The sequence below is a fragment of the Nuphar pumila genome, chromosome 3, assembly GCF_984573655.1.
Source record: "Nuphar pumila chromosome 3, dmNupPumi1.hap1.1, whole genome shotgun sequence".
In the NCBI taxonomy this organism is placed as follows: domain Eukaryota; kingdom Viridiplantae; phylum Streptophyta; class Magnoliopsida; order Nymphaeales; family Nymphaeaceae; genus Nuphar; species Nuphar pumila.
In genome coordinates, this window is record NC_143251.1 from 45,857,271 (window position 1) to 45,884,012 (window position 26,742).

Below are 26,742 nucleotides of genomic sequence, written 5' to 3' on the forward strand. Positions count from 1 at the left end.
ACGAGCTACAACATTAACTCTAGCATCGACCTCCAAAGAAGTTGAGTTTATTATGAATGACATCAATAATTATCTTGAACAAGTGAAGAAGTATCTCATAAAATGGAAAGGATTACAAGAGAACGATGCCAGTTGAGAGATTCCAGACAACTTTCGACAGTTTCAGCAGTCAATTGAAGAATAGCAACAACAGATCATGTCGAGGATGGTGCTAATTTAGGATGAGGAGCATGCTCCAACCCACCATGTTTTCACCTTTCTTTTCTTGATGTAGATACCTCTTTGGTTCCTTGTAGTGTATATAAATGGCCTATGGCTTAAGATCCCCCGTGTACTATAATGGTAACGGGTCTTTACCCCTCCCCTCTCAATCTCTATGTAAATCTTGAAGCTTATAAAGGAGTGTTGCTTTCTTTGTCTATCTCTTTCTGTTGCTTTCTTTGAGATTGTGCTTGCTCTGTTGTGATTGTACACCTTGGTGCGAGATGTTGGCATTGCTTCCTTGGAAGTCGTCCATGGCATCACCAAGATTCCACTCTTCATGCATCCAACAACGGGTCTCTTCCGCAGGTGCTGGTCCACACAGCACCGCAGCCCACAGCGCCACCCCACCCCCACCCCCACGTGGCTCTCTATCTAACTTTACCAAAATCTATTGTAGATTCTGTCCACCACTTTATTTATGCTTTGTTTCCCTCTACCCGTTTCCTTTTGGTTTGTCTTTTAGAATTTTATGAGGCCATGTGCCTTATCTCCTCCATAATGCGCACTCGCGAGTCGTGAAGTCACATGGTTCAGAGAGAGAGAGAGAGAGAGAGAGAGAGGAATGGAGTTTCTTATACAGGCGCTGTTAACCATCAGTACTCCAATAGTATTGTTACTTTTTTGCTTGGCCTTCTGTTTGTATGATACTCTGTGGCTACGGCAAGAGAAAGCCAGGAGGGCTCTTAGAAAGCAAGGAATTGGGGGGCCTCGCCCATCATTTATTCTTGGGAACATTAAAGAGATGAAGGAAATCGCATCCGTGGCGAAGGAGCCCGGGGAAAACGACGCCATCGTTACCAATGACTACTCTCCTCTCGTCTTCCCTTATTTGCATTATTGGGCCAAAGTCTATGGTACGATTCTTGGTTTTTATCTATTCTTTTGCGCTTTTTCTCTCCCTGTCCTGCTTTTTTTCTATATTTTTCTAAGGTTTTGAGTTATTTCATATACCATCAAATTGGACTCTGGGTGATCTTGATTGGTAGCTTTTGTAATTCAGTTTATCTTTTATCAATGAATTGGTTAAAGTCTGTCTAACCCTAGAGCTTGACTATAGGTAAGAAATGAGAACCATTGGACAAAGAATATAGAAAACCTATCAAAAATGAATGATGGTTGCTCTTTGTCGATCGATTAATGATTTTTTTTCTATGACCTTGTGTCGTGCTAAATCTATGCTTAACATAGGATTGGGATATATAAGTATATAGCCATTCAACAGCAAATTAGTCGACTCAAAATACTTGGGGATGACCAATTTTGTACATAGTGATATATCTTTTTCAATCCTGATCAGCTGACTAAAGGCAGTGGTAGACACCTGACGTTGAAGTAAATGTCATATAAAAGCTCACTTTTGTCACTATCACTTGTAATAAGTGGGGAGTAGGAGCAACTGCAAGCAAACAAGAGTTTTTTGCATATTTGACCCTGCAGCATGACCAATTTGCTAGGAAACATTACTTGGATCGTGATTTTCTTTATTAAAAATGCGATTTTTTTCGACAGAGAAAGCTAGGGTTAAGCAGACCCGTACCAGTTATACAACAATACTATTGGGATTAGAACTTGCAACATCCCAACACAAGGTGATGTGCACTAACTGCCCTCGCCATACAAGCCCCGTTGGTAAAAAAAATGTGATTTTTTAAACCTTGAATAATTATGAAAATTTTAGACAATCGATTGTCAAACATTAGTCGAAATGGGATGATTCAAGAGTGGATTCCTATAAAATCAAGCATGCAGTACACATCTATGCGGTCAGATTTACGAAAAAAAGAAAAACCTTTAAAGGGTGCTGCATGATGGCAGTAGGCACTAGGCACAGATGAGAGTAGGCAGCTATTGCCCCACTCTCACTTGCGCATACATATTTTTAACTGGAAAATCTAATCGTTTGTATGAAGGGCCGGTTTATACATATTCTACGGGTACAATACTCATGATGTACGTGGCAAGCCCGGGGTTGGCAAGTGAAATGAGCTTGAACACATCCATGGCTTTGGGAAGGCCTTCCTATCTAAGAACAGAACGTAGACCCTTGTTTGGAGATGGAATATTTAGCTCAAATGGGCAGGAGTGGTTGCACCTTCGCAAGCTAATAGCACCCGAATTCTACAAGGATAAGGCCAAGGTAAATCCTACCAACTCTCTTAATTGAACCTCCTCAAGCATGATTTTCCAAGTCACAGATAGTCTTTAACTGTTTGGAACGCTTTGTGCAGCAAATTGTTGGGCTTATTGGGGAGCTCGCCGTGCCTTACATCCAAGAATGGGAAAAGAGGGTTGGAAATGGGGGAGAAGCTGTAGAGCTGAGAGTTGATCAAGATCTAAAAAACTACTCTGCTGATGTTATATCCAATTCCTTTTTTGGAAGGAAGAGTTCAAAAAGCAGGGATGTGTTTGTAAAGCTGTGGGCGCTGCAAGGTGCTATGTCCAAGCATGGCTTGCTCGTTGGAATCCCAGGGATGAGGTATGTATACTGTTTTGGTAAACGTTTGGAAGAAAAAAAAAGAGAAAATTTCTCAACGTTGCTGGGTTTCCTGGGTTGTACATGGGAAAATTTCAACATGGGAGGTGGAGAAAATTCTTTTTATTTTCTGAAAATTTTGGCATTTGTCTAATGTTTCTTTCCAACTCAATGTCCCATGATTTTCATATGAAAACATTGTAGCACTCCCAAACGGGAGGAGCAAATTTGCCCCCCTTCTTCAGAGTCACATGCCACAAGATCAAGAACAGATCAAGTAAAATGCCAAATCAACTTTACGTTTGGTTTGCTGGAAGTCATACGATTCAGAATCACATGGGGTCTCATGTGATTCTGAATCTCTCGTGAATGAGAAAGCGATTCTAATTTGCCAAGGCAAGTGAGATTTTGTTTCTCACATCTTACTTTGTTTTATGTTTGGTTGCTTGTACAAATGAGATTCCTCATGTGATCGAACCAAACATGCCTTTAAGCGCTCCGTGTTTTGCATCGTCACTGTTCATTATGCAAGCAGCGGGGCCCAACATAATGGATAGTGAAACCCACTTTTATCATCTGCATGTAAAAGGCATTGAAGTGAGGAATGAGATCCACTCATCCCTTTCTTCATACTTCAATTATTTTTTTGGTGAGGTCTCTTTGTTGCAAGTTGTTTTCATCAAATCTGGCACCATAGATCAATTCAGCATCTGGTATTGTGTCTCTCTGCCGAGCCTAACTAACTTTGCCAAACTTCACATGTTTGAATATAATTTGAAGCATACAACTTTCTTTTGTAAGAAAATTGACATAATAATCTATAAGGAACCAAATACAAATAAAACTCTGAAAAATATAGATGGCAATGTATCATCCAACACTTAAATAGACCAAGAACAACAAAGTAGAGAAAGAGATAAAGTAGAAACTAGGACTAAAAAAGAATCAACAGCAAAACAGCAATTAGAACCAATTGCACAATTATCACTTTCATTTGGGTGTTTGGACATAGATCTGCTTGGCGTCATGAAGATGGAAGAGTTCCACCTTCCACGTCCTAATTTAGCTAACGTTGTTGTGGTTGAATCAGGTTCATTCCGAGCAAGAACAATCGTGAGATTTGGAATCTAGAAAGAGAGATCCGTTCATTGATACTGGACTTACTGAGGGAAAGCCAGGGAGAACATACAGCTAATGGGCACAGTAGTAACCTACTAAAAGCATTGATACGTGAGTCTAGTGCTCTTCAAGGTGAGAGAGGTGATGCCAACGCCTCCTTTGATGAGAACTTCTTAGTGGACAACTGCAAGAGCCTCATGTTCGCAGGTCATGAAACTACAGCCATTTCTGCTACGTGGACGCTAGCATTGCTAGCCGTGCACCCCGAATGGCAGGGGGTCATCCGCAGGGAAGTGGAAGCAGTTTGTGGAGGCTGCTTGCCGGACGACGCCGATGCTCTTTCCAAGATGAAAACGGTATGTCATCTCAAATCTCATAGGGGTTGGCAGGGTGGGACTTTGGCCACTAGACAAGTGGTCAAGGTTTGATTCTCATTAGCGTCTCCTCTCCCAATATAGGCTCCGAGATCGGAGGTCCTAGCCACGGAGTTTTATGTCGTCGTCACAATGACTGTAGGTATGACAGGTCGAGCCAACACAACCAGGTCTTTGTGTCAGGATGCGGTTTCTTCCAGTTACAAATCCAAAAAAAGAAAAAAAGATTCCATGGGAGTCGCCCATGTAGCCAGCAGGGTGGTTACCAGGATACTGAGATGAAGGCATTGGATCAAACCTTATTACCTTTAGTATCTTTCAGAGGTAGGCCATGTAAGGCTGAGTGGTTTTCCTCATTTCAGTTAGGGTTCCTTCTAATGTGTTCTTTAGGTTTCCTTTTTAGTTAGGTCTTGTTACGCCCTTTTAAAAATTATAGTTTTAAGTATTTTTTTCTATAGGTTTTGTTTAGTGGGAACCAGCTTTTGGATCGTCGAAATCTGACCTGTATACAGGGTTTTCAGGTGATCCAAAATGAATGGCTACGAAGGTATCAGTTTTTTCGGCTCATAAAAACATGTTTTTTCATAAAAAAAAACATGATCCAAGAGCCGATTCCCACTAAATTGATCATGCTAAAAACATCTAACTGTTCATATATATATATATATATATATATATATATATATATATATATATATATATATATATACACACACACACACACGTGTGTATGATAATAATTGGCTACTAATGAAGGTACAAAACTAATGAGCTAAAAAACATAAGTGCAAGTTGTATTGACTCAATCTAACCACATAGATGTGTTCAACATGGTTTGTTTGCTAATGTCAAGCCTTAGATTGCGCTTTCTACTATAAAAATGTGATCTTTTGGGCTATAAATTTTTGGTGGGCCATTGATTTTTAGAATCTTTTAAAAACCTAATTATTTGTTATAATTGTTAAAATCATAATTTGTAATTCTGAAATGTCTTTTTAGCTTCCCAAAAAATATTGAATATTGTAGAAATGTTTAGAAAGTAGGAAGGATCCTTGAGCTTCCCCAAAATCTTGAAGATTGTAGAAATGCTCTTTGATCTTGAAGACTGTAAAAATGCTTTGTAAAAAGGAATTTCATATTCTAAGTATTTTGTTAGCATTTAACTCCACTTCATCTATAGCCTATATAAAGGGCTAGATGTTAATGTTTGAGGCATGGAGATTGAAATAAAAAAAATGAAGTAAAAAGTTCTTTTACTTATGCCTCCTTCCTCTCCTTAAAAAACCATTAAGTTTTTTATTTTTTAAAATAAAATTCTTCTTATTTTATCATATTTTCTTCTCAAATAATATTCCCTCAAGTTAGAGATCCTCAACACTTGTGCTGCTCCATCAAGTTTTGGTATCAAAGAGCGCTGCTAGAGAAGGACATATTTTCAACAGTGCTATGGTGTCAAGCTCCAATAACTCCAACTTCAACTTTTCTCAAAATCAGGTACCGATATTTGACGGTGAAAGATATGAATTTTGGAGTCTTCAAATGAAGACATTGTTCATATCTCAAGATCTATGGGAGTTCGTTGTTGAAAGATATGAAGATACAGATGACAATGCAATGTTGTCTTTATGGACTCCTGCAAAACAAAAGAAGTTTAAAGAATGCAAAAAAAATGATACTAAAGTAATTCCCTTCATCCAACAAGGGGTAAGTAAATCAATATTTCCTCGTATCATGAATGCTTTCAAATCAAAAGAAGCATGGAACATCTTAAAAAAGGAATTTCAAGGTTCCGAAAAAATAGTATAAATCAAACTTTAATTTCTTTGGAGAATTTGATATATTATTGACGAAGGACAGTGAAAACATGCAAAAATTCTTTTCTCGGGTTGCTGAAAGTATAAATCAAATTAGAATATATGGAGACTGTTGAGAAACTATGTTTTGATGATACATAATAAATATGATATGCTGTCATGATGCATATATATGATACATGATAAATATATGACATGCTTTCATGAATATATTATATTATGACTCGATATGATGTGTCATGCATTTAACGAGTATTTGATGCAAGGTTATTTCACCTAAGAAGAATGAAGACAACCTGATCAAGTACAACTATTTGATGCAATCATACTACTTTGAAAAAAAAGCTTGATGGACCATACATTCATAAAGTTTATCTAAGAAGATCGGCTACTTCAAGATGAAGACTTTTTTCTTCTTTAGAGTCATATGTAACAGAACCTTCAGAAGCATGCATATTTCATATGACACTATATGCTTTAATATCATACAAGCCAATCTATTTACAAAAAGCTAAGTTTCATAAAAGGATACGTTATTTCAAAAACACCTTTTTGAAACAAATCATTGTACTTCCTACAAGCATTTATGAAAAAGACATTTTGACAAGATATAATAGCTCATGATTTCAAAAGCATTAATTGTACCTTCTAACAAGCATTTATAAAAAAGACAACTTGAAAAGATATAAAAGCTAATGATTTCAAAAGCTTTTATGAAAGAAAAAGACAAAATGTATTAACTGATAATACACAATCGTTCATCTTGAATTGACGATTTGAGAAAACAAGTATTATTTTATACACAACTACTTATTGTTTAACAAGACAATTAAGTTTGAGAAATGACCTTTTATTTATTTAATGTTAAATACACACCCAAGAATGTCGACTTATATTTAAAGCCATCATTTTTTTTGTAAACATTAAATGCCACTTCAAAAAGCATTTGAGAAATGACCTTTTATTTATTTAATGCTAAATACACACCCAAGAATGTCGACTTATATTTAAAGCCATCATTCTTTTTGTAAACATTAAATGTCACTTCAAAAAGCATTTGAGAAATGACCTTTTATTTATTTAATGCTAAATACACACCCAAGAATGTCGACTTATATTTAAAGCCATCATTCTTTTTGTAAACATTAAATGTCACCTCAAAAAGCATTTGAGAAATGACCATTTATAAATAAAGTACTTAACAAGCATTTATTGTACTTACATACATTTAACCAAAGAAGTGACGATTTGTAAGAAAATTATTAATATACTACAAATCATTAAATTGAGTAAAAACAAAATTACATTATAAATTACACTTGAACGTTCAATGTACTACAAAGCATTTATTTTGAGAAAAGACCCATTACAAATTAAATCTTATTTTTAATTACAAACAACGTATAATGTACCTCAAATATTGAATTTATGGAATAATGACTTTTTGAAAAAGTAATATAGTACACATATCATTTCACACTCTTTCATAAAAATATGTTTTGAGATGACCTGACACCTCACATCTCAAAAGGACAATCATTTCAAAAAGCAACGACTAATTTTAAAAACCTATATATATATACAAACAAAATAATATTTCACAAGACACATGTGAGCTTTCAAAGAGAAAAACCCCTACTCGATACACAGAAAAAGTGCTTAGAAAAAGAAAGAGAAAAAGTCAAGAAAAGCTCACTGACAAAAGAATCAACTGTGTGTGAAAAAGAAAAGAACATTATGTTCCTCTGAGAGATTATTCTGCCCATTTTCAAAAGAGAGAACATTCCGAGAATCTTCATACGTGCATTTATACACTGCATATCATTCTGAAGGTTCTTTAGGAAAGTGTTGTAACTTTCTGTTATCTATTGTTTCCCTTCTCTGTTGAGAGAAGTAGACCTCTGTGAAAGGGGGTGTTTTTCTTCTCTGTTGAGAGAAGTAGATCTCTGAGGAAGAGGGTGTTTTGCTTCTCTGTTGAGAGAAGTAAACCTTTGAGAAAGAGGGTGTTGTACTATTTATCCCGTAACATGGATTTTATAGTGAAAAGCTCAGTGTTTTACTTGGGGACTGGATGTAGATCAGTAACTCGACCGAACCAGTATAAATTCTGTGTTTATTGTGTTGTGCCTTATTGTCTTTAATTTTTATTTTATCGATCTATATCGTATTTCACTATTCACCCCCCCTCTAGTGAAATTTCATTTGGTATCAGAGCAGGTTTTGCTAGTTTCGACATAACAAGTCTTCCAGCACAAATGACATCAACCTCTTATGCTCGTGACATCGAAGGTCAACACGCATCTCGCCCTCCTTTCTTCAATGGCACCAACTATGGATATTGGAAATGCAGGATGACCATATTCTTAAAATCTATAGACTTTGCTGTATGGAAAATTGTTGAATGTCAATACACGTCTCCATCTTCAGACTATAGTCTATGGTTTGATGAAGAAAAGAAGATGGCAAACCTAAATGCAAAGGCTATGAATGCTTTGTATTGCGCCATTGATCAAAATGAATTTAACAAAATATCAGTCTGTGAATCCGCATATGATATTTGGCACTCTCTGGAGGTTATCTATGAAGGAACTAACAGAGTAAAAGAAGCTAAGATCTCATCTCTAGTTAGAAAATATGAGTTATTCAAAATGAATAAAGATGAGCCCGTCACAGAGATGTTTGCTAGATTCACCAACATCACCAATGATCTTAAATCTCTGGGAGAAACCTATTCCCAGACCGATAAGGTGAAAAAGATCTTGAGATCACTTACAACTAACTTGGAGAAAAAAACCACATCCATTGAAGAATCCCAAGATCTATCCAAGCTCACTCTGGATGACTTAATAGGCAATCTCATGGCCTATGAAGTTCACATGAAAGAAAGAAGGGAAAATGAATAACCTACGAAGAAAAATCTAGCCTTCCCAGCCATTTCTGAGAATGAGGACTCAGAAAAGAAATATGAAATTGAACTGCTTAATCAGAAATTTCAGGGCTTTATGAGAAAGAACATGCTATCAAATAAGCACAAGGAAAAGAAAGACTCTAAGGAAGATACCATGTGCTATCAATGCAATAAGTCAGGTCACGTAAGACGTGACTGTCATCTTCTGAAAAGAAAGTCCAAAATCGAGGAACAAAAGAAAAGGTTCTTCAAAAAAAAGGCCCTACATGCTCAATGGGATGATTTAGAACCATCTACCAGTGAAGAGTCAAGTGACGATGAAGCCGAAACTGCAAATATGTGCTTCATGGCAGAAGAAAGCTCTATAAGTGAATCTTCTGATTTTTCTTTTGAAGAACTTCTAAATTCTTTTCAAGATCTTTTTAAAGAATCTAGGAAAATGATTCTCAAAAACAAAATTTTAAAATCCGAGAATTTAGAGCTTTCCCAGAAAGATGAAAAACTCAGTATTGAAAACTCTGAGTTGAAAATGAAAAATTTTATTCTTGCTTCTGAAATTAGTTTTACTAGTTCCAAGACTAAAAATCTTCAAGTAGAAATTTCAGAATTAAAAAGCAAAACTGAAAACCTTATGAAAACGGTTTTTAAATTTACCAAAGAGAAAGAGAATCTGGATAAACTCCTATCAAAAGATTGCATTTGTCAAAAATTATCTTTTTATAAGAATGGTATTAGTTACTCTCATCTAAATAGACCTTCTTGTATGAATCAAAAGACTGCATTTGTCAAAAGTTCTGTTGAACCTAAGCAGGAGTGTTACAACTTCAATTTTATTACCATGTACTCCTCTAAGTCTATAGACAAACCCAAATCAAAATGAATATGGGTTCCAAAGTCTAACAAAAAGGGACCCGATCGGGTACCAAAAAGAAGTTTTACTTGATCTATTACAGGCACTGAAAAAGAAGAACAGATGGATACTCGACAGTGGATGTTCAAAGCATATGACAAGACATCCGAATCTTTTTGTTGTTCTTCATCATAAAGAAGAAGGAACTGTCACCTTTGGAGATAACAACAAAGAATTAATAATTGAGATTGGTAACATCGATAAACCTCTTATTAAAGACGTTCTCCTTGTCAAAGGTTTAAAACATAACCTCTTAAGTATAAGTCAAATGTGTGACACATGATATAATGTTAGCTTTAAACATGATGCATGCCTCATAGCAGACACCAACGAAAATATTATTTTGAAAGGTATATGAAAAAATAATATTTATGAATTACACCTAGAGAATATTACTGAACAATGTCTTATAGCTAATAACGACTCAAAATTTATGGCATATAAGAATGGGTCATGTTAACTCTAAATATATGTCTAAACTAGCTAAAAATAACTTGGTACGTGGGTTACCTAAAATATCATTAAAAAAAAACTAATTTTGTGATGCTTGTCAATTAGGAAAACTGTCAAAATTTCAAATCAAAAAATGCCGTGTCAAGTAAAAGACCTTTAGAACTTCTCCACTTGGATCTTTTTGGTCCTTCTAGGGTAGCTAGTCTTAATCATAATAAATATGCCTTTGTCATTGTTGATAATTACTCTAGATTCACTTGGGTAATATTTTTGAAAAATAAAAGTGATACGTTTTGTGAATTTGAAAATTTATGTAAAAAGTTACAAAATGAAAAATCTTCTACAATTGTTAAAATTCGTAGTGACCATGGAGGAGAATTTGATAATGATCTTTTTGTAAATTTTTGTGACTTGCATGGTATCTCTCATAACTTTGCATTTCCTAGAGTTGCACCTCAAAATGGTGTAGTAGAAAGAAAGAATAGAACCCTTCAAGAATTTGCTAGAACTATGCTCCAACATAATAATCTTGCTAAATACTTTTGGGTTGAAGTTGTTAACACTGCATGCTATATCTCAAATAAAGTTCTTATCAGCCCTTTATTGAATAAAACTCCCTATGAACTATTCTATGACAGAACTCCAAGAATAGACTACTTCAAAGTCTTTTGATGTAAATGCTTTATCCTAAACACAAAAGATAGCCTTGATAAATTTGATGCTAAATCTGTTGAAGGCATATTCTTAGGATATTCAAGCCATAGTAAAGTATACAGAGTTTTCAATAAGAGTACTAATACTTGATCAATCTGTTCATAAGCAGACTAACGATGATGATCTTGAAAGTACAGATTTTTTCTTAGATAACACAGCTAAATCTAATGAAGATGATCATCAAAGAACATTTGCTGAAATCAGAGATCATCCTCAAAAGCATATTTTGGGAGACCTGACCAAGGGGGTTCAAACTAGAGCTCAATTGGAACGTATTGCAAATATGGCTTTCATTTCTCAACTTGAACCTAAGAAGATTGATGAAGCCATCATTGACGAGTTCTGGATGCTAGCCATGACTGAAGAACTTAATCAGTTTCAAAGAAATGATGTGTGAGATCTTGTACCAAAACCAAAAGATCATCAAATCATTGGGACAAGATGGATCTTCAGAAACAAGCTGGATGAATCAGGTAATGTTATAAGAAACAAGGCAAGGCTAGTGACTCAAGGATACAATCAGGAGGAAGATATTGATTTTGATGAAACATTTGTTCATGTTGCTAGACTTGAATCAATAAGAATGTTTTTGGCATATGCAAGCTATATGAATTTCAAACTATATCAAATGGATGTTAAAAGTGCTTTTCTAAATGGTTTTATAAATGAAGAAGTTTATGTAAAACAACCTCCAGGTTTTGAAAATGAACAATTTCCTGATCATGTTTTTAAACTAAAACGTGCTTTATATGGTTTAAAAAAGCACCTCGTGCTTGGTATGATAGACTTAAAACTTTTCTATTGAAAACTGGATTTTCTGTAGGCAAAGCCGACTCAACTTTATTTGTAAAAATAGTGGATGATCATACCTTAATCGTTCAAATATATGTGGACGATATCATCTTTGGATCTACTAACAATGGTCTTTGTGAAGACTTTTCTAAGTCCATGCAAAAAGAGTTTGAAATGAGTATGATGGGAAAACTCATCTACTTTCTTTGGCTGCATATTAAGCAAACCAAGGATGGAGTCTTCATCAATCAGTCTAAATATGCTCATGAACTTTTGAAGAGGTTCAACATGAACTCAATTGCTTCAAAGAATACCCCTATGAGCACAACCACTGTATTGGACAAAGATGAAGATGATAAGACTGTGGATACAAAGTTATTCAGAGGTATGATAGTATCACTACTATATTTAACTGCTAGCCGTTCAGATATCATATTCAGTGTTTGCTTATGTGCTGGATATCAATCAAATCCAAAGGAATCACATCTTAAAGCTGTAAAAAGAATAATGAGATATCTAAAAGGAACCGTTGATTTTGGGTTATTTTATTCAAAATCATCTACATTTGATTTAATCTCATACAGTGATGTTGATTTTGCTAGTAGTAAATCTGACAGAAAAAACACAAGTGGAACATGTAATATGCTAGGGCACTCACTAGTTTCATGGTTCAGTAAGAAACAAAATTGCATATCATTATCAACTACTGAAGCTGAATATATTGCTGCAAGCCTAGCATGTACACAAGTCATCTGGATGAAACAGACATTAAAAGACTTTGGTTTAAAATTTGAAAATACAACTATTTTGTGTGATAATACAAGCGCTATCAATTTATCTAAAAATTCTATTCTTCACTCACGTACAAAGCACATTCGAATTCGACACCACTTTTTAAGAGAACAAGTCTTAAACAACATAATCAAACTTGAATTTATACCCACTAATAAACAATTAGCAGATATTTTCACTAAACCTTTAAAAAATGAAGACTTTATACGAATTAGAAGAGAATTATGAATCTGTAAACTAAGTGACTTATAATTAATCACACTCATTTGTAGTTTTACTTAGATAAAACTTTGCAATATCTTATGATTTTTTTGTTTATCATTCATATATTTTAAGTTTTTTTTAATCTGATTCCTTCTTGTCGATTCTTATTTTTCATCTATTCTTATTATTGTTTTTAAATCTCGAATATAATTTTTTTTTCTTTTCTTGTCTCATCATCTCTTTTACCACTTTTCAAAGTAAAAAAGAGTCATTCACATGTTCACGTATACTCATAAAAACCACAAGTTTTTAAATACAACACAAATACTTTATGTCACTCATTTCTTTCAAAAATGTCATATCTTTCAAAGTACACATCACATGATGACCTCTCCTTTCATGCCTATCCATAAAAACCACTTTTACATTAAATAAGCAATCATAACATTCTCTCATAACTCTCTCTTGTATCTTTCTCAAAGCCTCCCTTACGAAAATTGAATCTATCTTCGTTAAGTAAAATCTTTTTTTATATACCAACTTGTTGTTTGTCTTATTAGGCCATTATTCAACTTTCTATTTCACATGGTAGCATTCTTACTTCCATCTCTTCTCACAATATCTTTTTCCTCATTCCAAGACTGTTCATGTCTTCTCATCTCTATAATCGGATTCTTCAAATCCGTGGGTCATTATTTATCATCATACAACACACTTCTTTGTTTCTATTCATCTCTTCTATCTTGTCATATAAATCATGCTCCAAAATGACTACTCTCTCAATTCAATGGACTCTCCTATATCAAGGTTTCATTATAATGAAAAATAATTTTCGAAACTATGTTCTTTTTGTCATCTAACGTAATATAATAAATTTTCATCCACATCTTCCAAAGAGTGATTTGATCTCTCATTCACGAGTGTCTTAAGATACACTATTCACTCTCTACAAATAGACACTCACGAATAATGCAAATAGCTAAAATCCAAATTCTATTCACTTCAATTGTCATTCACAAAGCATCAAGTTGTTATTAAAATAAACTTCATCCTTCTATCCCTCTATAAACTGATTCACTCTTCACGAATTCATCACCTATTCAAAAACTTCTATCAACTTACATCCTCTCCAAGTTCATTTCTTATTTTCTCAAGTTACTTGCCATGGCCTCCTCTTCCAAATCCTTCCCTGAAGATGTCAACATGATTGAATCCTCATAATTGAGATATCCAGATCTCATTCACAACTACAACTACATAAGCTCTCTTCCAATCCAAACAGGTAGGTTAGTCCACTTCCAAGACTTCACCTCCTTTGATCTTGAAACTTCCCTACAAGACTTTGTTCTAATTTTAGGATCATCAAACACTGCGTCTTATTATCCCCATCTCATCAAGATTTTTTATACCAACCTCTCGGTAAACCATGACCAAATGGCTGTCACCACCATGGTCCATGGTAAAATAATTTCCTTTGACATTCACTCGTTAGGCTGCATTCTGAACCTTTCATCCTATGGAATCAACCTACCAAACATAGTACCTATCGATCGTACTGTTTTAAAAAAGATGCTTCACTTCACACGATCCACGCACTTTTCGTGGCATATGAGCAATCTGAAACCTCATGCTCAACTTTTGTCACAAAACTTATCTCACAATATCTTTCCCAAACAACCGTCCAAGGGATTCATGCCAAATGAAATCTCTCTTTTAATCTATGCGATTTTTTGTTCCTTCCCAATCAACTGGTCGAGCATCATATTCAACAACATGATTAATTTTTGTGCCTTTCGTTCACTTCCATTTGGATGTTTTATTACTCGCATTCTTAAGTACTTCAATATGCCACTTCACAATGACGTCGTCTCCTATTCTACACATGTGTTTGATGATACCTACTTCTCCGAAGAAGGGTTGCCCTCACAACATACTGACGAAGAAGGCTCTAGTGAAGCAGATCTTGCTCCGACATCTGAACTAGATATATTCTCTGCTCTTGTAGATGTCCAGAACACACAGGATCTCCTGCTAAAGAATCAAGCCTCTGCAGCAAGCCTTTCACTCACTGAAGATTGGCTAAGATGCTCTACTTCACAAATTTCATCCCTCGTCTGATTCCGAATGAACTATATTTTTTTTGGTCTGTAATAATAACTTTTCTACTTTGATCCCTCCTTTTTGTCAATGACAAAGGGGGAGAAAAACCTATCTCTCCTATGTAGGAGAAATTCGATTTCTTGAACTTAAACTTTTACTTATGTTTTATATACTATCGTCTTATGCATTTTTTATCTATGATATCATATTCAAATTATCATTATGCATATGGCTTATTGACAGGGGGAGCATATATTGTCATCATCAAAAAGGGGGAGAATGTTGATAAACTATGTTTTGATGATACATAATAAATATGATATGCTGTCATGATGCATATATATGATACATGATAAATATATCATATGCTTTTATGCGATATGAGAAATATGATATGCTTTCATAAATATGTTATATTATGACTGAATATGATGTGTCATGCATTTAACGAGTATTTGATGCAATCATACTACTCTGAAGAAAAAGCTTGATGGGTCATACATTCATAAAGTTTATCCAAGAAGATCAGTTACTTCAAGAGGAAGACTTTTTTCTTCTTTAGAGTCATATGTAACAGAACCTTCAGAAGCATGCATATTTCATATGACACTATATGCTTTAATATCATACAAGCCAATCTATTTACAAAAAGCTAAGCTTTCATAAAAGGATACGTTATTTCAAAAACACCTTTTTGAAAAAAATCATTGTACTTCCTACAAGCATTTATGAAAAAGACATTTTGACAAGATATAATAGCTCATGATTTCAAAAGCATTAATTGCACCTTCTAACAAGCATTTATGAAAAAGACAACTTGAAAAGATATAAAAGCTAATGATTTCAAAAGCTTTTATGAAAGAAAAAAACAAAATGTATTAACTGATAATACACAATCGTTCATCTTGAATTGACGATTTGAGAAAACAAGTATTATTTTATACACAACTACTTATTGTTTAACAAGACAATTAAGTTTGAGAAATGACCTTTCATTTATTTAATGCTAAATACACACCCAAGAATGTCGACTTATATTTAAAGCCATCATTTTTTTTGTAAACATTAAATGCCACTTCAAAAAACATTTGAAAAATGACCTTTTATTTATTTAATGCTAAATACACACCCAAGAATGTCGACTTATATTTAAAGCCATCATTCTTTTTGTAAACATTAAATGCCACTTCAAAAAGCATTTGAGAAATGACCTTTTATTTATTTAATGCTAAATACACACCCAAGAATGTCGACTTATATTTAAAGCCATCATTCTTTTTGTAAATATCAAATGTCACCTTAAAAAGCATTTGAGAAATGACCATTTATAAATAAAGTACTTAACAAGAATTTATTGTACTTACATACATTTAACCAAAGAAGTGATGATTTGTAAGAAAACTATTAATATACTACAAATCATTAAATTGAGTAAAAACAAAATTACGTTATAAATTACACTTCAACGTTCAATGTACTACAAAGCATTTATTTTGAGAAAAGACCCATTACAAATTAAATTTTATTTTTAATTACAAACAACGTATAGTGTACCTCAAATATTGAATTTATGGAATGACGACTTTTTAAAAAAGTAATATAGTACACATATCATTTCACACACTCTTTCATAAAAATATGTTTTGTGATGACCTGACACCTCACATCTCAAAAGGACAATCATTTTAAAAAGCAACGACTAATTTTAAAAACCTATATATATACAAACAAAATAATATTTCACAAGACACATGTGAGCTTTCAAAGAGAAAAACTCCTACTCGATACACAGAAAAAGAGCTTAGAAAAAAAAAGAGAAAAAGTCAAGAAAAACTCACTGATAAAAGAATCAACTGTGTGTGAAAAAGAAAAGAACATTTTGTTTCTCTGAGAGATTATTCTGCCCATTTTCAAAAGAGAGAACATTATGAGAATCTTCATATGTGCATTCATACACTGCATATCATTCTGAAGGTTCTTTAGGAAAGTGTTGTAACTTTCTGTTATCTATTGTTTTCCTTTTCTGTTGAGAGAAGTAGACCTCTGTTCCCTTCTCTGTTGAGAGAAGTAGACCTCTGAGAAAGATGGTGTTTCCCTTCTCTGTTGAGAGAAGTAGACCTCTGAGAAAGAGGGTGTTTTCCTTCTCTGTTGAGAGAAGTAGACCTCTGAGGAAGAGGGTGTTGTACTATTTATCCCGTAACACGGATTTTATAGTGAAAGGCTCAAGTGTTTTACTTAGGGACTGGATGTAGGTCAGTAACTCGACCGAACCAGTATAAATCTTGTGTTTATTGTATTGTGCCTTATTGTCTTTAATTTTTATTTTATCGATCTATATCATATTTCACTGTTCACCCCCTCTAGTGGAATTTCAGAGACAAGATTGAAGATACGAAAAATGTTAAAAAAGTTTTACAAAGCTTACCATTTAAATATGATTATGTAGTTGCTGCAATTGAAGAATCAAAAGATTTATCTACTAATGGGTTCTTTGGAAGCACATGAAAAGCGTATTTTCAGGTCCGAGTCAAAGAATTTGGAACATTCCAATATAAGCTGAATGTTGAAGAAGAAAAAGTCTTTCAAAAGATGCAATATAGAAGAGGAGGTAAGAATTAAAGACCAACAAGAGGTTGAGGACGAGAAAAAAATAATTTCAATTCAAAATATAACAAACAAAATGACAAATCTGAGTCATAGTGCTACGTATGCAAAAAGCCTGAGCACAAATCAAAAGATTGCAGAGAATGTTGGTTTAAAAAAATGAAGCAATTTTTTTAAAAAATGATTAACAAAATGATCATTTATTTTTCTCACTCTTAGATGCTCATAAAGAGTCACCTGATATTTGGTATCTAGACAGTGGGTGCAACAATCATATGATCGACAATCGGGATTGTTTCACTAAGTTGGATGAAAACGTTCGATCAAAAGTAAGGCTAGGAGATGAAAAATCTCAAGCAGTTGAAGGCTAAGGAGTCGTTGTTGTGAAGACAAAAGCATATTTATCTAAACTCATTCATGATGTTCTTTATGTTCCTGGCTTGGCACAAAATTGTTTAAGTGTTGGCCAGCTGATACAAAAATGATATTCAATTCATTTCAACAATAATGAATGTGAAATAATCGTCAAGAAAAGTCAATAAACCGTAGCCAAAGTAAAAATGGTTTCAAACAAGGTTTTTCCTTTGACAATGAGTCCCTGTGAAAATCAAGCCCATAGTGTAAAAAAATTAGATGATTCAAACCTTTGGCACTTAAGATTTGGTCATATAAATTATAGAAGTTTGCAGTCACTAAAACAAAAGCATATGGTGATAAGACTTTCCTGTATAAACGATGAAAAAGGAATATGTGAATGGTGCATCTATGGAAAATTTCATAGATTATCATTTTCTAGCTCTTCATTGAAGGCAAAACGTCCACTTGAGTTATTGGTTCATGCATATATTTGTGGACCCACTCAAACCGAGTCACATAATGGTAAAAGGTATTTTTTATTATTTGTGGATGATTATAGTAGAATGATGTGGGTGTATTTTCTTCAACAAAAATCAAAAGCATTTTCTATGTTCAAACAATTCAAAGCATATGCAGAAAATGAAAGTGGATTCAAATTGAAAGCCTTGAGAACAAACCAAGGTGGAGAGTTCACATCAAATGAATTTTGGGACTACTATAAGGAGCATGGCATTAAAAGGCAGTTGACAACTGCAAAAATGCCACAACAAAATGTCGTCGTTGAACGACGTAATAGAACAAATGTTGAAATGGCAAGAAGCATGTTAAAAGGAAAAAAATCTTCCAAACACTTTTTGGGCTTACTGTCGTGCGTATCTTAGTCAGGTCGCCAAGAAAGTCTCTTATCAACAAGACCCCTTATGAAGCATGGTTCAAACACAAACCAAAGGTAAATTATTTCAAGGTCTTTGGTTGTATTGCATATGCAAAAATTATATCTCAAGACAGAAAAAAGTTTGATGAAAAAGGAGAAAAGTATATTTTTATTGGTTATAGTGATACTTCTAAAGCTTTTCGTCTTTTCAATCTAAAATCTCATGACTTTGTGGTTTCAAGAGATGTAATTTTTTATGAAACAAGTGAATGGAGTTGGGACTCAGAATTAGCAGAACTATCTTCAAAAGATCATGATAATTAGAAGAAAAATGACGTCACCACAAGCATGGATAACTCATACTCTAAATCAGATGACCCTCCTAAAAAGGTAAGAAATCTCTCTAAAATTTATGAAGAATGTAATTTGGCACTATTTTCTTGTGAACCACAAAATTTTGAAGTTGTATAAAACAAGATTTGGAAAACTGACATGAATGAGGAAATCTCTTCAATAAAAAAAAATCATACATGGGAGTTGGTAGAAAGACCACCAAATAAAGATACTGTTGGTCTAAAATAGATTTACAAAACAAATTTCAATGAAGATGGCTCAATCCAAAAGCACAAAGCTCGATTAGTTGCAAAGGGTTATTCTAAAAAATATGGAGTAGACTTTAATGAAACCTTTGCTCACGTAGTTAGAATTGAAACAATAAGAATTGTGCTTGCCATTACAGCAGAATTAAAAATTTGTGTCTACCAACTTGATGTCAGATTAGTATTTTTAAATGGAGATCTTAAAGAGGAAGTTTATGTAGAACAACCTCTTGGTTTCAAAAAGAAAGGCGAAGAAGGAATAGCGTACAAGTTAAAGAAGGCCTCGTATGGTTTATAGCAAGCTCCCCAAGCTTGGAACATGAAAATTGATAACTATTTTATTCAAAATGGTTTTCAAAAGAGTCCAAGTGAGCCATCTTTTTATGTAAAGAAAGAAGGTGAAAGAAATTTTTTGGTTATCTTTTTGTATGTTGATGACTTGATATATGTTGGAACAAATCCAATGATGGTTGAAAAATTCAAAAAAGCTATGATGAAGGAATATGAAATGTCTGATCTCGGAATTATGAATGTTTTTTTGGGAATAAAGGTCAAACAGATAAATGAAGAAATTTTTATTTCTCAAAAAAAATATGTTGAAGACTTGTTAAAAAGATTTAATATGTCAAACTGCAAGTCAGTAAGCAGCACTCCAATGGCAGTAAATGAAAAACTATATAAAAATGATGGAGGAAAAAAGGTTGATGCATCAATGTATCGTAGCTTATTGAGATATTTGATTTATCTCATAAATACTAGGCCTGATATTATGAATGCAGTAAGTATCATCTCAAGATTTAGGAGTGAGCCAAGTAAACTTCATCTTGCAGTAGCAAAAAAGGGTTTTGAAGTATCTTCAAGGCACAAAAAAGTTGGGAATTAAATATATTAAAGAAAATAATTTTAATTTACTTAGTTTTACTGACAGTGATTGGGTAGGTTCCATTGATGATAGAAAAAGCATGACAGGTTATGTGTTTTGCTTGAGAACAAAGGTGATTTCGTAGTCTTCCAAAAAGCAAAATATTGTTGCATTATCATCTGTTAAAGCAGAATACATTGCAACTACTACGACAGCATATGAAGCAGTTTGGCTAAGGAGAATTATGTCAGATCTTCAACAAAAGCAAGAAGGCTCAACCATTATCTACTGTGATAACAAATCTGCCATTGCCATGACCAAGAATCTGGTATTTCATTGATGATCAAAGCATATTAAAATTCGTTATCACCACATTAGAGGATTTGTTGAAAATGGAAAAATCTTACAAGCGTTCATCCCCAGAAAAGATCAAGTAGCAGCAAAGATCAAGTAGCAGATATATTTACCAAACCGCTATCATCAGACAAATTTGAAAAATTCAAGACTTCATTAGGAATTACAAATTAAAAGGGGATGTTAAAATCGTAATTTGTAATTCTAGAATGACTTTTTAACTTCTCAAAAAAAATCTTGAATATTGAAGAAATGCTTAGAAAGTAGGAATGTTCCTTGAGCTTCCTCAAAAATCTTGAATATTGTAGAAATGCTTAGAGAGTAGGAATGCTCCTTAAGCTTCCCAAAAAAACTTGAATATTAGAAAGTAAGAATGCTGAAGATTGTAGAAATACTCTTTGTGCTTCCACATGAATCTTGAACACTGTAAAAATGCTTTGTAAAAAAGAATTTCATATTCCTAAGCATTTAGTTAGCATTTAACTCTACCTCATCTATAGCATTAAAATGAAAAAATGAAGTAAAAAGTTCTCACTGTTGCCTCCTTCCTCTCCTCAAAAACCCATTAAGTTCTTTATTTTTTAAAATAAAAGTCCTCTTGTTTTATCATATTTCCTTCTCAAATACTATTCTCTCTAGTTGTTTCTTACTAACAAACTATGTGGATCACATCTTTAACATTTTCATCTACAAGAAATTGAAAATTTTTTTTTTGAAGAAAAAAATAATTTCTAATCATTAGTTTCTTACCTTCATTAGTAGCCAATATTTTACCCCCATATATGTATATATCGTGGAGCTCATTTGTTTCGTATAGTTTTCATAGAAATATTGTCAAATTTTCACATGCAGTTGACGATGGTGATTCAAGAGAGCCTGCGTTTGTATCCACCAGCAGCATTTGTGGTTAGAGAAGCCCTTGAGGAGATGAGAGTGGGAGATATACGAATCCCACGATCCACAAACATCCAGATACCCATCGCTACTCTACACCATGACCCGGAGATCTGGGGTCCAGATGCTCATTCCTTCAATCCATACAGGTTTGCAAACGGGGCCGTGAACGCTTGCAAGCATCCTCATGCGTACATGCCCTTCGGCATGGGGCCTCGCATATGCTTGGGCCAATACTTCGCCATGGTGGAGTTGAAGGTTATCCTGTCGATGATACTGTCGAGGTTCTCCTTCTCCCTCTCACCAAACTACAAGCACTGCCCTGCATTTCGACTGGTTATCCAGCCTAAGAATGGGCTCCAGCTTTTGATGAAGAAGGTGTGACTCTACCAGCGTGGGCTCCGCTTGCCTAGCAGGAGCAAGTGAGGACACGTCACTTTGTGTTGGGACGTTGCAAGTTCAAACCCCAATGGTATAGTTGTATAACTGGTAAGGGTCTGCTTAACCCCAGCTTTCTCTGTAGAAAAAGGTGTGACTGTTTTCATATGTGTGTGTGTGTGTGTTGCACCTCGATTACACAACTGCTTTGATTGCTAATTCGATCATCACCAAGCTTGAGTTGGTTCTTTGTCATGAGAAAACTGGAAAATATGAGTAAATTAAACCAACTATTTCCCAATTCAAGTTCTGGTGCTGGGCGGGTTCTGCCTAACCCCAGCTTGCTAATAAAAAAAAATCAAGAAATTGGAGGACTCTTACCAAGTTTTCTAATTCCTCAACTCTCCCTCATTACCCAGCTCCAATACAAAGCCTTTGTGCGAAAAAAAATAAATAAAGAAAGAAAGGCACCTGAGAGCTTCTAAGCCTAAATAATAGGATTTTTGCAATGGTCTCTTAAGCGGGTTTTCTAGACTTATGCATTTAGTATCTAGCTTCGATATGCCCAGCCCTACTCATTTGTTACTGCGTCTATGACATAGAGATATAAGTCGCGCTTACTGAATGGATGACTAACACCAAAATTGAAAAAAAAAAAAAAAAAACTTCTTCATATGCTCTTCATCTAACCAATAAATGGCATCATAAGCTCTCTCATACGATATCATCATATATCTACAATCACATTAAACTTGTGGCTCCGAATGAGCTAATCGCTTGCAGGCAAGGGTTCCAAATTCTAAGAAGTAGTCATATATATGATGCAAAGAAGAATAAGAAAGCCATCAAGTACACAAAACACCAAATTTATATAATTTCAGTAAAACACAAGTCCATGAAAAGAGTACGAGAGAATTTTATTGATACCAACCAGCACAAAAGATTATACGGCTTTTAAAAGCAAGAAAAAATACATTGAAATGGTGTCCGTATCGGTTGACTAAATCACACATCTTCTCCCTCGAGGCAAACTCTCAACAATCCCAGAACACTCATCCCATCATATGCATATGATTCATACATTCAATCCTAACCATCTAAATGAAATAGAATGGTTCTGCTGGACGGTTAGGATTGAATATATGAATCATATGCATATGATGGGATCCGTGTTTATCATGTGCAAGAGCACTCCTTCACCAAGAGAGACGCTTTTTTTGCCTCACCCTTTCTTTTTTTTTTGTCTTTTTGTTTCCTTTTTTTTTTTGGTTTCTAGATCTCCTAAGAAATCCCACGCAGCACCTTTCCACATGGGATTCCCCAAGTAACCCACAAAGGCAAGTTTTCATAACACCCATTATGGATAGTTACCAAACAAACATGGGACTCACCAACGGGGGCTCCTGTTGTCTGGTAGGAGCAGTTTCAGGGTCGTTGCAAGTTCGAACCCCAAATGGTATGGTTGTATAACTGGTAGGGGTCAGACTAACCCCAGCTTTCTCTGTCGAAGAAACAAAGAAAAAAACAAACAAACAAACATGGGACTTGGAGTCCCTTTTCTTTGGCTGCAAGGAATCTCAACGTAGATGAAACCAACAAGGATAGTGAAACAATAATTCTATTTCTCCAGAATTTGGCTATAAGGACTAGTTTGGAAGCAAGAAAAACTCTCACAGGAAAAGAAAGTTTTGCCTATGAGAGTTTTTTATATGAGAAGTTTTTTGCTTGTGTGTAACATGAGAAAAATGGGCTGGAAACGAACGAGAAATTTTTTTGCTTGTTTGTTTGTGCATAAAAAAATTTTCCTCCCAGCTAACAATATAAAATCAAATTAGATCAAGTATGATAATAGAGGGAATATATAACAGCTATTTCCTGATTATTGAAGTCAATAGAGGGAAGGACAATATCCAATTTTCACAGCAGAAGTATGACTATGATATACTAAGGAAGCCTATCTTGCATAAACGCAAACCCACTGACACGCAGCCATGAATAAGTTGCAATTCAAAGATGAAGTCAAATTGAAGCAAAAGAACCACGATGCCATAGAACAATGTACAAGACAAACAATTGAACCCCTTTTATTTCCTTGAGAAAGTAACGATATATGAAGTTCAACAACATACTTTCACCACTTTCATCTTCTTGCTGGCATAATGCCCTTGTGGCTTGTTGGCACAAAATTGTAAAAACTGTCAAGACAACCATGTAAAAAGATTTTGAACATTCATGGAGCTAAAAGATTGCCATTACAAAGTGATTGGAGAAACTGTCAACCAATAAGAAGCGCAACAAACTAACATTGAACCTGCTTGCCCGTAATGGCAATCTTTGAGACTGTTCAATTTGCAGTAAACAAAATAATAAAACAGCCCAGGAGTTCAGTAAATATATCGAAGTAAGTTGTTTTTGTTCAATGTTAAAAACAGAATATCAGTTGCTTAACCTGAGGAGAGGCCAATATAAGTCATTCGTATTTTACAATTTCTTTGGTAAATTTCTAATACAGAATGGACTTTCCATGTCCAACACAGAAAAAGTCACTCAACAATAGACAGACTTGGAAAGCAAACTTCAACCACACCTGCATATGTTAAGTGTGGCAATCAAATCAGATCAAGTATTAGGATTGACTTGATGGAGGGATCGAAAATCATTTCCTAAGCATCCTTCTTCTCCTTTCTACCGAGTACAAATATCCAACAAATATGTTTTTCACTACATAAAACTCATCAGTTTTCTCATTTCCCTTTTTACAAATTATCGAAAGATCAGAAATCACGAAAAATCTCGAGAAAAGCACAAAATAGATTATCGAAAGATTAGAAATCACGAAAAAGAAATCAAATCCCATCAACAACAACAAATCAACAGTAAAAAGGGAAAACAAAAAGCGAAAACATGAATTACAAAAAACAGAGGATTGAAAAAATGACTCACCTTCAGCGCCCTGAGTCGAGAGGCTACGCTTCTGTATATAGCTCGAAGGAGAGACGATGATAAAACCCTAGGGTCGTACAGACACCTCTCGGCTTCTGGTTTGCGCTCTTTAAAGGTGCAGGAGGAGAGGAGGGGCAAGGCCACGAGAGAGGGGGCACTCAGATAGGAAAGACTTCTCCACCCATCCCCTGAGGAGTCTTTCCTATCAAAAGTTGTATTTTTTTCAAAATGTTTCTCTGCTAAACATTTTCATTCATTTGGAAAGGTCAAAAAAACCACACGGTTTTCTGACCTCGGCTCCATTTTCCTACATCTTTCTCGCTTTCAGACGTGTCCTAAATGTCCATAATGTTTCACATGGTAGCACCCACCACTTTTGTTGATTAATTTATTTTTTGAAGGGGGGTGTTCCAACCCGCCATGTTTTCACCTTTCTTTTTTTTATTGTAAATACATCTTTGGTTCTTTGTAGTGTACATAAATGGTTTATGGCCTAATGGTAATGCGTCCCTCCCCCCATCCCTCTCTAAATCTTAAAGCTTACTCTGTTACTCTCTTTGAGATTGTACGTGCTCTATTGTGATTGTGCACCCTGGTGCGGGGTGTTAGTGTTGCTTTTTTTTACTTAGAAGGCTGGCTTGGTTGGAATCACCAAGTATCGAACGATGCTTCTAGATAAGCCTATGACAACTGGTATTAGAGCCTACTCGAAAACTAGGAGAAGGAAAGAGGGGCATTTGCTAAAACCCTCATCGATTGAGTTTGATCATGAACTCAAAGTTGAGAGAACTCCTCGAAAAAGGTCATAAAGGCAAAAAGGCAAAAAAAGAAAAATCTGCCATGGAGGTGGAAGAGGTGTCTCGTCTGGAAGAAATAGTCAGCCCTATAGAGAAACGGGTGACTAAAATCGAGAAAAGAATTACGAAATTGTCAGGGGATGTTTGTGCTTGTACCAATGCAGTTGAAAGGGCATAGGATGACTCTGAAAAGTTAGATGTTGATGTAAGGGCTGAGACCGAAGAGCCGAGGGTTGCAGTCCAAGAATTAATAGATTGGTTTAATACACAAGAGACTGAAATGCAGGAACTCCGGGAAAGATACGATGTCTTAAAAAGGTTGTTGGAAAACAGGATTGGTGGTGTGGCCAATGCTGAAAATCCTGAAAACAACACACATGGGAGAAACACAATGATGATCCATCGTGAATCGCCTAAACTGAAGTCGATCAAGCCGGCAAAGTTCAAAGGTGAAAGAGACGCCAAGTTCATGGAAAACTAGCTGTAGGATGTGGAACAATTCTTCGATCAGGCTGAGATCAATAACAATGTTGATTGAATCTGTACTGTGACTAGGTTCTTGATCCAAGGTGTCATTGTATTATGGAGGATGCAATATCAAAACATAGAATACGGTGGAATTATGATCGAGTCATGGGACGACTTCAAAAAGAAAATGAGAGGGTATTTTCTTCCACATAATGCAGAGGAGCTTGCCCGTGACAAGCTTATGGTCCTAGGCATACAGGGAGCATTCAAGAATATGTAGTTGCATTTTCATCAGTAATGCTCGATATAGAGGATATGTCAGAGATAGATCATATCTACTTTTTCAAAAGAGGACTAAGGTTTTGGGCTCAACAGGAGTTGACTCGGATGAAATCGACAGACCTTGTTAGTGCAATGGCGATAGCTAAATAGATAATTGAATACCCTAATTGTGGGAGACCTCAAGCAAGGTTGTTTCGCAAGGATGATCGAGGTAATGCCGTGGTTAAGGAGGAAACCAGTATCAACTATATCCTCGAGATCAGAGAAATCAAACCAAGCATGACCTTATGAACTTTGGGGAAATAGACCGGTACCTTTGAATCTCTAGTGTTGGTACTATAGTGTAAATCATTTCGTGCAAGATTACCCCAACCAAATCAAGAAAATGAAGGAAGAAGGGCGGCCAACACTAT

General features: G+C 35.0%; 1 protein-coding gene across 1 annotated transcript; it reads left to right on the plus strand.

The window, feature by feature from the left end:
- The first annotated feature begins 786 nt into the window (after nt 1–786).
- LOC149842775 (cytochrome P450 714C2-like) lies at nt 787–22,085 on the plus strand. The gene is made up of 5 exons (XM_090001571.1): nt 787–1,118; nt 2,175–2,401; nt 2,493–2,740; nt 3,828–4,212; nt 21,420–22,085. The coding sequence occupies exons 1-5, from the start codon at nt 827–829 to the stop codon at nt 21,843–21,845; spliced, it is 1,578 nt and encodes a 525-aa protein (XP_089857697.1). The 5' UTR covers nt 787–826; the 3' UTR covers nt 21,846–22,085.
- The last annotated feature ends 4,657 nt before the right edge of the window (nt 22,086–26,742 follow it).

What these genes read in the sequence shown, in the direction of transcription:
- LOC149842775 (XM_090001571.1), top strand. Translation starts at nt 827, where the DNA reads ATGGAGTTTCTTATACAGGCGCTGTTAACCATCAGTACTCCAATAGTA. An exon ending in TTATTGGGCCAAAGTCTATG is followed by an intron (nt 1,119 to 2,174) that starts GTACGATTCTTG and finishes GTTTGTATGAAG; the next exon opens with GGCCGGTTTATACATATTCT. An exon ending in CTCTTTCCAAGATGAAAACG is followed by an intron (nt 4,213 to 21,419) that starts GTATGTCATCTC and finishes TTTCACATGCAG; the next exon opens with TTGACGATGGTGATTCAAGA.